At 41.2% G+C, this 17,414-nt stretch overlaps 1 protein-coding gene across 1 annotated transcript in view; it reads right to left on the bottom strand.

Annotated features, from left to right (window-relative positions):
* CASD1 (CAS1 domain containing 1) overlaps positions 1–17,414 on the bottom strand; it is a 1,910,820-nt gene that overhangs the window by 1,564,663 nt on the left and 328,743 nt on the right. The window contains exon 3 of the mRNA XM_044065969.1: positions 13,940–14,060. Within this exon, the coding sequence (XP_043921904.1) occupies positions 13,940–14,060 (121 nt within the window). The remainder of the gene's footprint in view (positions 1–13,939; positions 14,061–17,414) is intronic.

Genomic DNA, 17,414 nt, shown 5'->3' with positions numbered 1-17,414 from the left:
GGGTCTTGTCTGTGGCAGGAAAGGACCAGTTTTTGGAAGGCCAATTTCTACTAAAACGTGGGGGTTGGACCTGCAGAAATTCTTTCACAGTTTGCATCGATTTAGCCTTTTCCTCCATTTTCCGTAATACTTCCTCAGCATTTGCCCCAAATAGTACATTCTTTTGAAGAGGGGCGTCTAGTAATTTAGCTTTGACATGATCAGGCAAGGCTTGTTCCTTGAGCCAGGCATGCCTACGTATGACTGAACCTGTAACAGCAGCTCTACATGAAGCCTCTAGAGCATCAAAACCACATTGTAAGGTATGTTTACCCACTTGTTCTGCACTATGCATCAAATCCTGCAACTCCTTCATGTCTGGTTGTTCAGGTTGTGACATTTTACTTTTCAATTGAGATAACAGAAACTGTTGGTATTTTAGCATATGAAACTGACAATTTAAGGCCCTCATGGATAAGGTAGCCGAGGTATATACCTTTTTTCCCCACCTTTCTAAGGATCTGGAATCTCTCTCGGAAGGCAAAGGGTTTTTGGCAATGGAGACCTTAACTCCCTTGGGCCCCTGTGAGATGGTTTCTAGGTCAGCAGCATGGCTTTTGTATAGAAATTGGTGTGAGTCAGGAACCTTAAAATAATTAATTTGGATAAAAACCCTATAGCAGCCAAATCATTGGCTCAACATCTGAGGTAACAAAAGGTTGACAAAAATGATAACTACAATTAGGAATTATGAGAACTGTATGGTAGAATTGGACCCAGAAAAAAGTTAATCACACCACACTAAATAAGCAAACTGTTGGTGTAGAGAGTAATGCACAGGAAAGGGGAACATATTTCAGACAATTACAACTTCCTTGGTTAAGAGCAGAAGAAAGAGTTAATAAAGAAGCAACAACAAACCAGAATACAGGGAAAAATCCAGGTGATGATGGAACTGCAATACAAGTGGCAAGGAGCAGGAGATATTAAAAGTCAGGCTAGTATTTCTTAACAATATCTGTCTGGGTAAGGATGTGCCACTGACTTAGAAAGAAGCAGTAATTGTAGTCACAACGAAAGAAGGAAAGCCCCACAATCGTACAGGTTTATTTCAATTCTGTACCATGATTACATAATGTTTATGCAATTCTAACAAAAAGAAAGGCAAAGAAATTGCAGAGAGCAACAGACCTGGATCACTTGTGGATTTATAGACAGTAGGCAAACATCTGACAATATTAACAGAACCCTTATCATTCAAAAGGATGCACTGGACTTTATATTAATGTTAATAGGTTAACAAATGGTGAAAAACTACTTAACAGACCAAGTTGGGAATTTATGAAGAGAGGCATTTGGATTTCCATAAACATGAACAACATTAATATTTAATATTTACAGAAGAACGCAATCTAGACTGAAGTACGGTATTAAGTTGTGTAAGTGTTTAGCCTTACAAGAGGAACTAGGCAGGGTTGTCCATTTTCACCAATCTCTTTTATATTTAGAGCCATTAGCTTAACCAGGGATCAAACACAACGGGATACACATGGATACATGCGAACAAAAACTAGTCTTTCTTTTGCACATGACATAATATTATATGTTACCAATCCACAACACAACCTGGAACAAAGTTTCTCTTTTTTGATGGGTCTTGACAGTATAATATACTTGGGAATTTGGTTGCACTGGGATGTTGTCCAAGCAACCAAGAAAATGCTGGAAGAAACTACTCAACCAATTAAAAGTAGGAAAAGACAATGGAAACTATTTATGGACAATGATAAGACACACATGATTAAGATGTTTTTGGTGACACTGTTTCTTTATGTAAGTCAAGCTCATATGTATCAACCAAGAGACCAAACATGAAGAATATGGAAAAAGAAATTACTTGGGACAGCAAAAGGGAACGACTAACACTGACAAAGGAACAGGGTGTTTTGGGGTTTTCAGATTAGAAGGAATGCTATAAAGACACTCAATTTAGATTAATACATTTGATTCAAGATACATATTATATGATAGGTATAGAGCTCAATAAGGTAACAACAGAATTACACATGGTATTTGGACAGATACAGGAAATCTGTACAGCCTTATAGAAGTTCATATGTGTGTACTAGGCTAATGGCCCTGGAGCCTTTACAAGCCTAGCCCATAGGATTACCCTGGCATCATGCCACCCAAAGTACAGTTTTGTACCCTACATAAATGTATGATGTCGAAGATCCACATTGCTGCAGTCTCCTTACACTTGGGTAGTCCGCCTCGGTCGGCCCGAAATATCAAATATAAAATAAGCGTGGCTCAAAGAAGACGGCATTTGGCCTGAAACAGGAAGGGGCGTCAGACGCTACAAATCATATCCTCAGTCTTTATCCTCCCAGATGTCAGAAGACCCTAAAAGAAGACCCTAAAAATAAAGGTCAAAACAAAAGACAAACAAACAACCAACCATCCTAAAAATAAAAATATATATACAATATATAATATACATATTACAACCCAACCCAGCAACAACTTTCTAACTACAGAGAGGGGAGGAAGGAGGAGGGTAAGTGGAGCACATGTGGATCTTCTATGTCACACACACAACTGTGGTAGTAACTGTACTATGTTCTTCATCTCACATTGCTGCAGTCCTTACACTTGGGTAGAATCCCAAAGCAGAGGTAAGGGAGGATGGCCAACCCAGGAGGCAGAAGCAAAAAAAAATGCCCTGCAAAACTAGCCAGTGAAACTAACCCTGGATTTAGGGAAGTAGGTGATAAGGTGATGCATGCAGAAAAACTGAACTCCAATAAAATATCCAAGTCCAAAATATCCAAAAAGGCCCCCCCCAAAGCTGTCAGTAAAGGAAGTGTAGCCTGAGCTGGGCCTAATCCCCCCATGATGGAGTGAACACGGTGGAATTGAAAAACAAGCAATCAGCAAAACAATACCCATAGAAATAGTTTGCTTGGTTGTTTTTTTGCAGCCAAGAAAACAATAACTGCTGAGACTGCCTGAACCCTTTTGTGAGAGACCCTTCTGTAATGTTAATATGCCCAATAACCTGTAATCTGTAAAAAGTGTGTAAAATCTTTATTTTTTGGGGATTTTTAAAAAAAGTAAAAGAATGGTATAAAAGGCAAGCCGAACCGCACAAAACCACAAAAGGGATTAGAAAGGAAAGATTATACCGTAAAGATATAAAAATTAAGAAAGGCTCAATCAGCATAAGTGGACTCAAACTCAGACCTCAGAAGCCCTTCTTGCAGAGGTAAGCCAAAAAAAAGCAGTCTTCCAGAAAAAAACTTTGAATTCAGTAGTAGCTGCTCAAACTTAATGTAGAGTGAGTTTCTCCAACACAAGTTTGAGATCCCAAGCAGGGAGTAGGAGCTTAGTGGGGTCTGGGTATTCTTTGCCTTTGCTAATTGCTTTGCTTGGAAATTCCAACAATGGTGGAAACAATTCATAGTCAGCGAAATTGCTGCAGCATGTGAACTTATAATGAAGAGAGACGAAGTTTTGTCAGTATGAACCTAGTATATTGAAGAGCCACAGAGCCACACTTAAATTAGGCTCAGAAACAAACAAATCCTTTGCTGCAATCAAAATCAAAAAAATTTATCTAGTATTCTGCTTCCTTTTACTGTACCTTCTAGCTTTTCTTCATAACAAAAAAACTTGCTCTGGTTCTGGTGGAACTATACATCAAATGCCAGGCTGTTAGTGGGGCCAGTGGAAAGCAGGAAGTGAGAAGAGACCAGGCCTGAGCAGCTGTCCTCCTGTGGAAGGAAGGGAATGAAATGGAGGCCCGTGACTGTAGGCTTCAGCTTCCCAGATAGTAGTAATGCTGTAGAGGCCAAATGTATCATAATCTTCAATCATCCTTCATCATAATTGTCTTGTCTTGTCTAGTCTGGCTTTTAGGAGAGGCAGAGGCTGGCAGGCAGAGGAAGAAATTGACACAGAGATTGAAAGACAGAACAAAGAAGATCAAGCTGTGGGAAAGAACCTGAAACCTTTTTCTTTGGCGGGAGAAACAGTGGGTGGTTTAGTGGAGAAATGAATGGAGTTTATGTCTGAACTGAATGAGGATCAATTTCCAATTTCTTGATCCATCCCTTGTGAGGATCCATACTGTAGATCCATAATTTGTCTGCTCAACACATCTGCTAAGGAGTTCTGCTTGCAGAAAAACCTTTTTGTAAAGATTTAGCTGTAAACTGAGAGCAGTCTCCCCTGTAAACCTTGCCTGCAGAATGTGTAAGACATGTGTTCATGCTGTTAGAGTTGTTGTACACACTGACAGTTGTGTTGTCTGTTAGAATCAAAATGAAATCCTGGAAGTAAACTTTGCAGTTAATACTGCTAACAAATCTGCCAAGTTCTCAATGTTTGTTGTAGTCTGGCGTACATTGTCTTATCACTTGTCTGCTGTGTGAGCTCCATCTATTTTGTCTGAGGCATCCTTTGTCTGAGGCAGACTGCGCCTCTGATTGTCTCACACTCTCCACTGATTTTACCACAACATTTCCTCTTGCCCCTATGAAGGTATTATTTGAATGACTAATGATGACAAGGTCCGAATTGGTGGTGTTATTTGAATGACTTGATGGTGTTCATTGCTTACATTGGCATTATACTTTTTTGAGATCATATGCCCAGAACATAAGGAAGCACCAGAATACAAGATGCCAAACATAAGATGGAATGAGACAACTGATGATTGAAGGTTCGTCCTGATGAAAGATGATTTGTTTGGTCCAACAAAAAGGGGATCTGGGATGAAAGTCTCACACTCACACCAAAATGCACATGTCCTGAAGGTAGACTAGACTGGACTTTATTTCGTTCTGAGAATGCCCTCTTAATTCTTTTATCTATCACATAATCCAGAAGATGATCTTACCATCCCTTCATGCCAGGCAAGAAATCGGCAATGAGAGGGTCCCTTCCTTTCCAATCAGGCCAGAACAATGCACCGGATCAAGACTTTAATCCTGTTTCGTGAACAACTTGAAGCACTGAGACAGCCAAGGAGCAATGCAGAGAGCTCGTGAACAAATAATGCTGAGCGCGAGGCCAAAGTGCAACTCGGTAGAACTGATAGAACATGAAGGAAAGCCAGATATAGAATCCAAATTCCCATCAATGGATCCAGCAATAGCAGAGAGATAGAGGCTGCTTAACGTCTTTATGATATCAAGGAATGTCGAATGTAACGCCAAAATTTGTCTATACGTAAACATTTTCTCGTGTCTTGACAGATAAGTGTTGAGGATAGATAAGGGGAAAAATTGGCCTAGGGTTGTTTCCTTTATAGGGTACTAAATGTGCCCCTTTTTGGTAACAGAGAATTCTCTGTCTGGCTACCTATCTTTGTTGAAGAGTTGGAGAGTAATGAGCAAATGCCTTTGTGGAGGTATGCGTCAGGAAAATGGCCTGCCTATGATATCAAAACAAGGTATGGAAGGTAAACAAGCTCAATTTTCCCATCCAAGTGCCTTTCCCATCAAAAAGCTCAATTTAAAAGAGGCTCTGAAAAAAGGAGTCACCCTGTCTGTAAGGAGAAAGGACTGACCCCTGAAGGCTGTGGAGACTGAAGATCTGGCAGGAGAAGTTCACAGGCCTGAACCTGCCCTGAGCCTGGCCTCGCCGCGTCTGTCCCTCGGCTCAACCTGGAATGAGCCCTGAGATACCCCACCCTCTAGTACCTAGTACGCCGCTAAACTGGCCTAACCTGGGAGGCAAAAAATCTTTACTTCTCAAACAGGCTTTCTATAAAAACCTTGCATTTAGACTAACTGAACCAACTTAGTCTTAGCACACAACACATCAGATTGTAACAACATCTAAAAACTTGTTGTCCATCATGAAAAGGGCAACTAAAATCCCTGTCAGATAATGGCCCAACATCCAGTAGCATACATAGACGAGGCCGTACAGCATCAAAGCCCACCTGCAAAGAATGCTTTTACCTGATGCAAACACATACTAAATCTGTAGACCTTTACAATCAAAAACTTACACTAGAATTGTAAAAGAAGACAACTCTTACCTTCAACAAGCATGTTTGGTAGACTTTAGTAATGAAGAGCCAATAGTTTTTGGTATTTCAACATGGAAGTATGGCAAGAAGGAGATAGTTTTGGTATTTCAACATGTTTATCTGTAATCTATTTCTATCTACACAGAAGCCTTGTATAACAGTTCTTGACCCCAGTCCAAAGGTCACCCTCTTTTTCTTAAAAAGAACTGGTCTGCCTAGGACTCTTAAAGAACACCTATCGGTTTAACATGAGCAGGAGGCACTGCCTGGGGAAAAGGGAGATTTAAAAAGAAATTAAGAGAATGTAAAAGCAGGAGGTTAAGCCAAAGGCAAAATGGCCAAGTCCTTAAAGGAATTCCTAAGGGTAAAACAATGTTCCAAGTCCCAACTTCCTGGAAAAAATGCTCCCTCACCAAATGAAGAGAAACTGAAAAAAGAAAAAATCACATCGGGAGGAGAAGAGAAGACCTTAATACTCCCCACATCCCATAATCAGAATGAGGAGAACATCAGAATGGGAATCAAATCCTCACTGCAGAAGATCCGAGTCAAGACTCCTGAAACATCGAAAGGCTCTCAAAACTCCCTCTCTCAGGCAGGAGGGGCAAAGAACCCTAATCGTCTTAAGAACCCCTTCTCAAAGTTGCTCCACAGTGCTTTCTGAAGACAGTTTATGCAAGAACTAGGGGTGAAGCACCAAAAGAAGGGGTGCCACCAGCTAATCTGGGAGAAGCCTTGCCTAAGAACAGAAGGAGCCTAACCACACCCCTGTACCTAGGCCTGCCCTGCCTCCTGTAACCTGAGAGCCTGAAAGGCCTCTGAGCTGCCCCAATCCTGCAATAGGGAAGTAACAACCGGATCCCCCCCTTCTCCCTGGAAACCTCCCTCCTCCACGACACCTCCTAAACCTAGCATTAACTGCCCCAGTCCGTACTTCCGGTTCTTCTATTTCAGGCTTACACCATGCGCTTCCTGAAGAGAAGAAGCCGGTTCCGGGGGCGGCGGCAATTCTGCTTCGACCTTTCGACCTCTAACAAGTACCGGCTCTCCCACTAGATTTTATAGTGCGCTTATTCACATCTAGGACACCCAACAGCAACAACGTCTTATGCTTATCCCAACCTTCTTAGAATACATAGTCTGAGTCTCGATTATCTGTTTCCCAACAACGGCACAATTATTCACTTTTCTGAACACGAAAAACCACTGAATTAAGAAAAAGAAAAAAAAAATATTCTAATGGTACTTTTCCCAACTTTGACTGGGTCTGAAACCACGAAAAAGCAAGAAAACTAAAATATTCCCCAAAAAATGCTTCTTCTGCGGACCATCAATGACAAAAAGGCCAGAGGATAAAATGTCGGTCCGTCGCCTTTGACCCTGGGCGTCTGATCTGCGATCACCATGCGGCAAAAAAGTCCTTAGTTCCCAGCACCTCTGTCGAGCAGAGCCACAGGAATGATCCCCAGGGTGAATTTTCTATTTCCCATCCACTCATCAAGATTTCTCTTGAAGAGGGCCAGTGAGGTGCCCTGCTTGACATGTATGGGAAGTCTGTTCCATAGAATGGGCAGTCTCTGGGTTTATGAACCTGTCCCTCCGGCACGTTCTGTTGATTGTGGTAATGAGGTTGAGGTCTCTGGAGCATGTGGTGCGGAGGGATTGGGATTTCTTTATATGTAGCATTTCTAACAGCGCTGGGTCAGACATGGCTTTGTAATTCAAGCAGAGATCGCCTCTAAGTAGGCGATATGAGACAAGGGAATAGTTGGGAGTTTTTTGAGTCTGTCCATACAGGACAAGTGTTTAAAGCCTATGATCCTCTTTATGAGGTACTTTTGCGACCTCTCCAGTTGTTGCAGGTGTCTACTGAGGTACAAGCCAAATGGGGCATTGTACTCAATGACTGGCCTAATGAGGGAAGAGTAGAACAAAACAATGACCTCTTTCTTTCCGGATGCAAAATCCTTATAATGAGATGTGCCACATAGAAGGACTTTCTAACCACAGTGGCAATGTGGTGGTCAAAAGAGAGGTTGCTGTCACCTGTGTTCCCAGATCTCTTATACCACCTTCTGTGTTCAGTGGACTACCATCAATATGCTAATTCATGGGAACCAGTTTTTTCCCAAAGGAGATGATGGCCCATTTTTTGGCACTGAGCTTAAGACCATGGTTCTGACACTAGTCGTTGGTCTCAGCGAGGCCTTTCTGTAGGATGTTAATATCACTTGGGAAGTTAATAATAGTTCCCAGCTTGCAATCGTCTGCGAACTTTGTCAGCCAGAGTCCCTTCGTATTGGCCTCTACTTCAGAGAAGTAGATACCAAACAGGAGAGGACCCAGGACCGAACCCTGTGGGACTCCACTCATGACTGGTCAGCAGTCTGACTTGGAGTCAGCTACTTTCACACTGTGGGTTCTATCTATGAGCCAGTTTGCAACCCACCTAGTGATATAGGGGTTGATGCCTAGCTTAGTGAGTTTTTCTACGATTCCTGAGTGGGGAATGGTATCAAAGGCCTTGGCCAGATCAAGGTAGGCTGTATGAACTACCCTGCCTTCATCCACAGCTCTGGTGACTGACTCATAGAAGTCGACCAGGTTGAACAGGCATGATCTACCCTTCACAAAACCAAACTGTGTGGGATCCAGAGTTTGGAGATTCCCTATATCCTTGTTTATTAGGTCCATGATAACGCATTCCATAGCTTTGCACATCAGACTCATCAGGCTAGTGTGGCGATAGTTCCCAGGGTCTGTACTGACTCCTCCTTTGTGGAGAGGGATGACTGTAGCAGTGTGCCATTCGGCAGGGACAAAGCCTGAGGTGAGCTGTGATTGAATAGGGCACACAGGTGAGGTGCCAGTTCACTCTGTAGTTCATGTAGAACACTGCCAGAGATATTGTCAGGTCCCACAGAAGGTGTATTCTTGGCCTTGGACAGTGCTGTTTTAACCTGTGCAGCAGTAATACTGGGCGCCTGGAAATTTACTGGTATTGTGATTGGTCCTTTTGGGGGGGGGGGGGCAAAGTTGGCACTGAATCTGTCGGCCACTATATTGGCAATATCTGTTGGCTCAGTATAGGAGGTACCATTGTGCAGTAGCTCAGAGCAAATCTGGGTATAGCCATTGAGATTCTTTACATAACTATAGACGGCCTTGTGGTTGTCTTTACTATATGCTGCAATTCTGTTTTTAAAGTTAGCTTTAGAGGATTTGATGAGGGATCTTAACTTTTTGTTGAGGCTGATAAGGGAGTTTTCCAGTCTTGGGACTTCATCTTATTCCGCATCAGTTTCCTCCTTCTGTTGTAGAGTCTGTTTATGGCAGGGGACCACCAATTGACTTCCTTTTTTCGGAGGAGAGCGCCTTGGTTCTATTGGGTATGGCAAGATCCATGCACTTGTGTACATGTTCATACAGTGTACTGGTGTATGATTCGCCGGTCATGCAACTATTCTACATTTACATGGGTGCCGTGAAGTTAGCCACCTCTGTATTTAGGAGCCCAAAGTTAGCTTTGGAGAAGTTTTTTTATGGTGGTTACTTTTGCAGGGGGGGGGGGTATGGATTTCCAAGGTGATTAGTTTGTGGTCAGATCTAACCAGGGAGGAGTTGACTACTGGTGTAGAGCAATGGTCTGGTAGTAATGACCAGGTCAAGGACGTTGCTACCTCTAGTGGGGGGTAAGAACGAGCTGGTCCTGGGCACTGGAATTAATGAATTCCAGGAAAAGCTGGGCAAGTGTATTGGTACAGGAGTAGTTTTCCCAGTTACTGGAGGGCTAGTTGACTGACTGTTTCTGGCTTTTTCTGGACCTAGACGGGGGTCATCCTGTATCAAAAGCTACATTGGCTTCATGGTTGAGAAACTGTATTACTTTTATCTATAACAAAAATAATCTCACCTTGCCTCATAGAGCCAAAGCACATTCTGCAAGGTCTATGGCAACTTCAGCAGCTTTCCATGCTAAGGCTTCCCTCAATGATATTTGTTCAGCTGCAACTTGGGCCAAACCTCATATCTTTATTCTTCATTACAAATTGGACTTGGCCTCCAGAGCTAGAGCTTCCTTTGGCTCCATGGTGCTCAGGAATGTCCTTCCATGAGGGCCACTCAGGAACATAGGTAGCTTGGGACTCTGTCCCATCAGTAAGGAATGAACAAAGTTTAACAACATCAGATAAAGAAGTTATGTCTTACCATAACGTTCCATCTGTGTTATCTTCGTTCATTCATTACTTCCCACCCTCCATCCCCCATCCGGAGGTTCTTGGTTGATCTCATGTACTCCTGTCTTGTAGGTCTGTTATGACCAGAGGTAGCCTCTACTTTTATATATCAACTTGCAGACTTGACCTGAGGTAACAGGGAGCAGACATTTTGGGTAGGACTTTGACTCAAGAGTTTTTGGCTGACGTGAGCGTGATTTTGGCTGGCTCGGTTCCGATGACAGAACTGATAACCCATCAGTAAGGAATGAACAAAGATTAACAACATCAGATGAAAGAGATTTTTTTTTTTGGCACTACGAAGCGACAAACAAGATCTAAGGTAATTTGGTGAGGAGCATTATGAGTAGAGCCTAGCTCGAGAGGTTTTGGAAGGCACAAGATGGAATAACGGGCGAGTTGCTTCCGAGGCTCGGAAATGAGCCCCCACAGTCAAGGATTACGTGAAGATTAACAACATCAGATGAATTATTTCATTGCTTACAACCATTTGCTTCATAAACATTTCTGACAAAGTACAAATTCATAAAATGGCCCCAATTACCTTTCTCTTCCCCAATACACCACTAGCATTGCTATCTACGTGAGAAAAATAAAAAGACTGCTCAGGATATAAAATACCTACAACAAACACTTCTAAGCTAAAATGCAAAACCTTCTGGACATACTTGGGAACCATGTGGAAGGCCTCAGATTATTGCTTTGTAAACTGCCTTTCTATTCTCTCCCTCTCCCCAATCTTTTCTACCCTGCTCTGATTAATTCTTATACATATCTCATTGTACTGAGTACGTCCAGCTAATTATTCAAGTTTCTATTCTAGAACTGAGTAAAACATTACCCTATCCTTTTTCTTTGCCCACAACCTGTTATCAGTCACTGGTGGGAAGCTATTCTCCAACATGCAATTCAAACTTCTGCCTGGCCTCATCCTATTCTATTACCTTTACCTTTCTAGTTACTTAATCTTAATACCTTGGTTCCTGTGTTTATTTTCTCCAGTAAATTCTAGCCTCCGGTAGCATATTTTCTATATTCCTACTTCTCTTTTGGTATAATCTCCTTTCTCAGTTCCCATAGTGGCTTAGTTCTTAGAATACGTTCTCCTACTTTATAAATACAACACTCTGTATGGTAGATATCATTCTCTTTAAGGACCTGCATCCAAAATACTACTCTGTCCTTATTTCTAGAACTTCCACTGTTTTATCATCATCCCCTTCCACTTTGATTTATAACCCTCTGCTTGTGTTATTTATATGAATGTTAACTGCATTGCTCTAAAGCATCATTTAAAATCGGGTAATCCTAGAACACCTTGAACTATGGCAAGGATAATCTTACCCCCACTTAACTCTTGCCCTCTTTTTCTCCCAGATACATTTCTTCACCTCTTTATTAATTATTGTCTGCAATTTCTCCTCTGGATGATAAATATATGCCTAACCCATATGTAAAACTACAAGGACTAAAACATTGTCCCTGCTTGTGACTTACTATCCGTAAATGAGAACCTCCGGCTTCTCAATTTTTGTCTTATGTTTTGTTTACTCTCTTCCTACATATCCTTAGTTGCCATCATGGAATCCTTTTTTAAGCCATACACCTAAATATGTCATCTTGTCATGTCCCTGTAAATATGGGTATGGCTGAACCAATTTATGTGGGGACACATCCTTTACCTTTATAGACTTTGTCTTATCTTAATTTATTTTACAACTCTAAAAACGGTCTCAAAATATTCCACAACACTGAAATGTCTTTTCCTGGATTTATCAAGTACAAAGTAATATTATTTGCAAATAAAGTTAGCTTTTCTTGATTAACATACCATTTAGTTCCTTGAATATGTGAGGCCTTTATTTTCTTTGCGAATGGCTCTAAATATGAAGCAAATAACAAACAGGAAACAGGACACCCTTGACTAGTTCCTGTCTTCAAACACAGCCTGTCCAGAACTCTCCCACTTTAATTCTTGCCATCCACCCTTCATATACCCTCCTAATTTACCATCCACCCTTCATACACCCTCCTAATTTATCATATTATTTTATCAGGGGAATGCAAATGCTATATTTGCCATACTCCCAGCTGGCTCTATCAGATGCTTTCTCTCCAGTAAGACCCAACAACAACAGCACTGTTTTCTTAAACTCTACTTTCCTCTGAATCAATATTATTCTACTCATGTTGTTAATGTTTGCCACCCCTCCACAAAACATCACTGGTCTATATTTATCAATGTTGACAACACCTTTGCCATTCTCTTAGCTAGTATAGACATAAACATTTTATAATCATTTAAGACTGAAATTAATCTATATGACCCAGTGTCTGAATGGTCTTTACCATTTTTGGGTAATACAGTCACCACAGCTTTCTTGCAAGAAGACGGTACCCCCTTTTTAAAATCTTGTTAAACAAAGCCTCCCAGACATTTATCCCTTTCTTCCCTCCCATCTTCCAAACCTCTGAAGGAATACAGTCTGTTCCTGGAGACTCCCTTTTTGATTGTTTATACATCATCATTTTATCTAATCTCTTCATGTCTTGGCTATTAAATTGTTGAGCCTCATCTTTCGCTAACCTTGGCATAATTGAGTCTGCCATACACATTTCCATTTGTGTTTTTTCTTGATTTCCACATTCCATGGCTTTATAGAAATGTTTATAAAAATTCTGAAATACCTCTAATGCATCTATAGGATCTCTGGTTATTTTTCCTGTTGCAGGTCACCTATTTTTGGTGATAACCCCTTCTACTTTCTGTTGCCCAAGTCATTATGCTAATGTTTTTTTGTGCTCTCGAGGTGTTATCAAAAATAGTTGCTTAATGGCAATCTTTTTAAATTCATGTATATTATCCAAATACTCCCTTATTTTTTCTTAAATACTTTCCAGCTGCTCCTCTTCTTATCCTGTGACATTCATATTACTCTGCAATAGATTTTCCTTTGCCAACACCTCTAAATATTTCCTATTACTTGCTCCCATATCTCTTTCTCGGTTATGTTTACCATGCTTTAAATCTCTGGTTTCTATTTATCCCACTCACTAGCTATCTCTTCTGAAAAAAAAATCTGTCTTCCCTATTAACTCTCAAATCACTTCCACCTCCTAGTCCTTAAATTCTCCTTTTAACAGATAAGTAGAAAAGCACCAGTGTCTCATTTTTGGATCATAATCCCCTGCATCTTTACCTTATTTTAACTGACTTACAGTGTGAAATGTACCTCAAAGCAGGACAAGTGTTTACTTTTGTTAATGGGACAGGCTCATGACTACTAAATAGATATCTAATGGCCAAAATACACAAAGTCACTGTTAGGAACATGCATTTAATCTTGTGATCATCAATTTGTAAATACTACTTTTCCATAATTTCACTCATCCAATAAGAACATTCTTTAATAAAGACTCATAAATGTTACAACTATTTCTCAAATTCAGGCTAACATACTTATTTCCCACTCCATGCTCACAGATACAATTACAAACAAGAGCAGAAATGAAATTGTATATCAACAAATATTAAATGCTACTACACATACTGCAAACACTGACAAACACTTCTACAATAACTGCAATATGATTTATGCATTCACAAACATAGAATAGCACTTTATAAAATGGTATCTCAACACATTCTGAAAGCATAAAATGTTAAATTATTGTATACCTTCTTTCCTTCCTCTTTGACATGAGGATTAATAACTTTTAAAAATGAATAAAATAACTGCCGGATTCTGGAGTCCCCAATGAATGCTACATGTTTGTCCTTAAGGCAGGTCTTGGCTTCACTGTAAGAGAGGAAAAAGAGCTTCACTGCTGCGCATAAATAATGCTTTTTATGCAGATGACATCCCTGTGTTTTAAAACATGGCAGTAATTCTGATACTGCTTCAGAAGAACGGCATGCTAGAATTAAAATACATGCAAAAGTTAACCTAATACTGTAAGGGTTAAATGCCCTACAGATTAAGCATTTCTTGAACTGTACATAGGTTATTTTACATAATGCTTCATTACTAAACATTACAGATGTTTGATCCCACTAATAAAAATAAAATAAAAATCCACTTAGCTGCCTTGCAGCATATTACAAAACACACTTAAAGACTACTCACCATAACAGTAACTCAAGAGAGAAATCTCTGCTTCATTACCTAATTAACTATAACACGTTAAGTCAGCCACAGCTTCAGCTTTATCCCCCAAAATTCTTTAGAGGTTGATGTCTTCCATCTTCAAAATTCATGTAATTAGATGCAACAAATGAGGTCATACCACCACTCTCCATCCCCTAAAGAAAACCATATACAGCAATGAAAAGAAAGAAAGAAAACCCTTACCCAAGATGATCCTTCTCCGGAAGGTTATAAGAAAAAGCATAGTGAGGGAATCCTCCTGTTAAACACAAAAGTCTGTTCTAAAAATCAGCTAAAAACTGTAAAAAACTTACAGCTGACTGAAACAGTCACTTTAATACTAGACATCTGAGAAGGAAGTATTTCAGCAGGCAGTGTGCAAAAAGTACAGTTTTGTACCTACCATAAATGTAGATGTTCGAGTGTTCACACTGCTGCAGTCATTACACTTGGGTTATCCTGCCGTCAGGCGGTCCCACAGTTGGCCAGAGCTCCAAAGTCTTGGTCCAGCGTCGGTTGCTGTCGCTTCTTCCCTGACGTCAGTACGCCAGGGGTATATAAGATGCATCCGATGCCATTTTCTTCAGTTTTTCTTGCCCCGGATGTCAGGTGCCCCCAATAGGTAGGCAATACATATTGCTAATAAAAAATATACATATAAAATAAAAACAATACCTTCAGTTACAAGCAAATACACCACAAAGGTTGTATAGGATAGAAAGGTATAGATAAGTCCAGCTAGTTCAGAGGGGATGGAGGGAGGGTAACCTGGACTGCAGCAGTGTGAACACCCAAACATCTACATTTATGGTAGGTACAAAACTGTACTATGTTCATCGTGTTACACTGCTGCAGTCATTACACTTGGGTAAAATCCCAAAGCTAAGGTTGGGTGGCTGGTCTATAAAGAGTTAGGATTGGCTATGAGGCCCTGCAGAACTGCAGTAGCAAATCCTGCTCTGGATTTAGAGCAAAGAGGCAAGTGATAATGCTTGGTAAAGGTGTGCACTGAACTCCAAGTTGCAGCCTCCAAAATTTCCTTGCTAGGTACTCCTCTGAGAAAGGCTGTTGAAGTGGCTGTTGCCCTGGTGGAATGTGGCCTAATGGTATTTGGGACTGATTTTCCATGCTGTGTGTAGCAGTAACGAATGCAGTGTCCTATCCATTTGGATATAGTCTGCTTTGAGATAGCCTTGCCCTGTGATCCTGCAGCATATGCTACAAACAGTTGCTCAGTTTTCGTGAAAGCTTTGTCCAAGTAGAAGCGTAGCTGCCTGTGTATGTCCAAAGAATGCAGAAGTTTCTCCCCTTTATTCTGGGGGTTTGGATAAAAAGTTAGCAAATGGATGGTTTGGTTAAGAGCCACACTAGATATCACCTTTGGCATAAAGGTAGGGTTTGTCCTTAAAGAAACCCTGTCCTGATGAAAAATTATAAAAGGTTCCACTACCATTAATGCCTGTAGCTCTGAACCTGTTCGTGTTGAAGTTACTGCCAGGAGCAGAGCTGTTTTCCATGATAAAAATTTTAGATCGGCTGTGTTGGCTGGCTCAAAAGGTGGTAGGGTCAGTTTTTCCAAAACGGAATTGAGGTCCCAAGTCGGTGTTTGTGCTCTCCGGAGCGGTCTTATGTTTTTAGCCCCTCTGAGGTACTGCTTTAGCAAGGGATGAGAGAATAAAGAAGGATCCGTGTTGTAATGAGCTGAAATGGCAGAGGCGTGGATCTTAATTGATGAGAAGGATAGGCCTCTGTCCAGCATCTCAGTTAAGTATTGTAAAATAATGTTTGGAACAAGAGGGTCAAGGTTTTGAGCCTGGTTCCAGGCGCAGAATCTCTTCCATTTTTCTGAGTATGCTTTCCTGGTGCTAGGCCTCCTGGCCTCCAAAATAACATCCATAACAGCTTTAGAGAGAGGGTGTTGCCTGTTTGGCTAATGTATCTGCCCATACAGCTAGGTTTAGGGTTTTGAGCTGACCGTGCAGGATCTGATTGTTTTGTTGAGTCAGAAGGTGTGGAATTTGAGGCATAATCCATGGTGGTCCTTGAGCCAAGTTCCTTAAGATAGTGTACCAGTGCTGGCGTGGCCAGTCTGGAGCGATCAGGATCATCTGTGGTTTTTCTTGTCTGGCTTTTAGGTGTACCTTTGAAAGGAGATGCAGTGGCGGGAAGGCATAAACTTTTAGGTTTTTCCAGCTGAACAAGAGAGCGTCCACTTTCCATGCTTGTTTGTGATAAGTCCCTGTGCAGAATTTTTGTAGTTGGCAATTCAGTGGGGAGGCAAAAAGATCTATGTCTGGGCATCCCCATTTTTGCGTTACCATGCTGAAGATTTGTGGATTCAATTTCCATTCGTGAGGGTCCATGACATTTCTGCTTGAAATCGTCTCCCAGAGTATTTTTCTTTCCTGGCAGGAATTGTGCTTGCAGGTGAACTTGATACGTTACAGCTGTGTTCCACAAGGTCATGGCTTGCCTACATAGAGGATAAGAATGAGTGCCCCCTTGCTCGTTTATGTACCGCATTACTGTGGTGTTGTCTGTCTTTGCTAATAATTGTCCTGGATGCAGAAGGTCCTTGAAAGCTGTTAGGGCATTTTGAACAGCCAACATCTCTTTTTGATTGATGTGAAGATGCATCTGGTCTGTGGTCCACTTGCCCTGAATGTATTTTCCTGCCATGTGTGCTCCCCAGGCATAATCCGAAGCATCTGTTGTTGTAGAGTTTGCCTGGCTGTGGGTTGGGTAAAAGGCTGGCCCTTGTTTAGGTGACATGCTTGTGCCCACCATCGAAACTCCTGTTGTAGGCAGGGAATCATTGGTATTACTGCTTCTAAACTGTGAGAGTGTTGAGTCCAAACACTTTTTAGGTACCATTGTAATTTCCTCATATGCAGTCTGGCATATGGTATTAGTAGAATGCAGGATGCCATGAATCCCAGGGCCTGCAGAATTTTTCTTGCAGGGAAATGGGACTTTTTTCCCAGTAATTGAAAATATTGAGTTAGT

The sequence above is a fragment of the Protopterus annectens genome, chromosome 3.part0 (assembly GCF_019279795.1).
Source record: "Protopterus annectens isolate FY-2018-M chromosome 3.part0, PAN1.0, whole genome shotgun sequence".
Lineage (NCBI taxonomy): Eukaryota > Metazoa > Chordata > Ceratodontiformes > Protopteridae > Protopterus > Protopterus annectens.
Note: the sequence above shows the minus strand (reverse complement) of the source record. Positions and strands in the feature narration are given on the sequence as shown.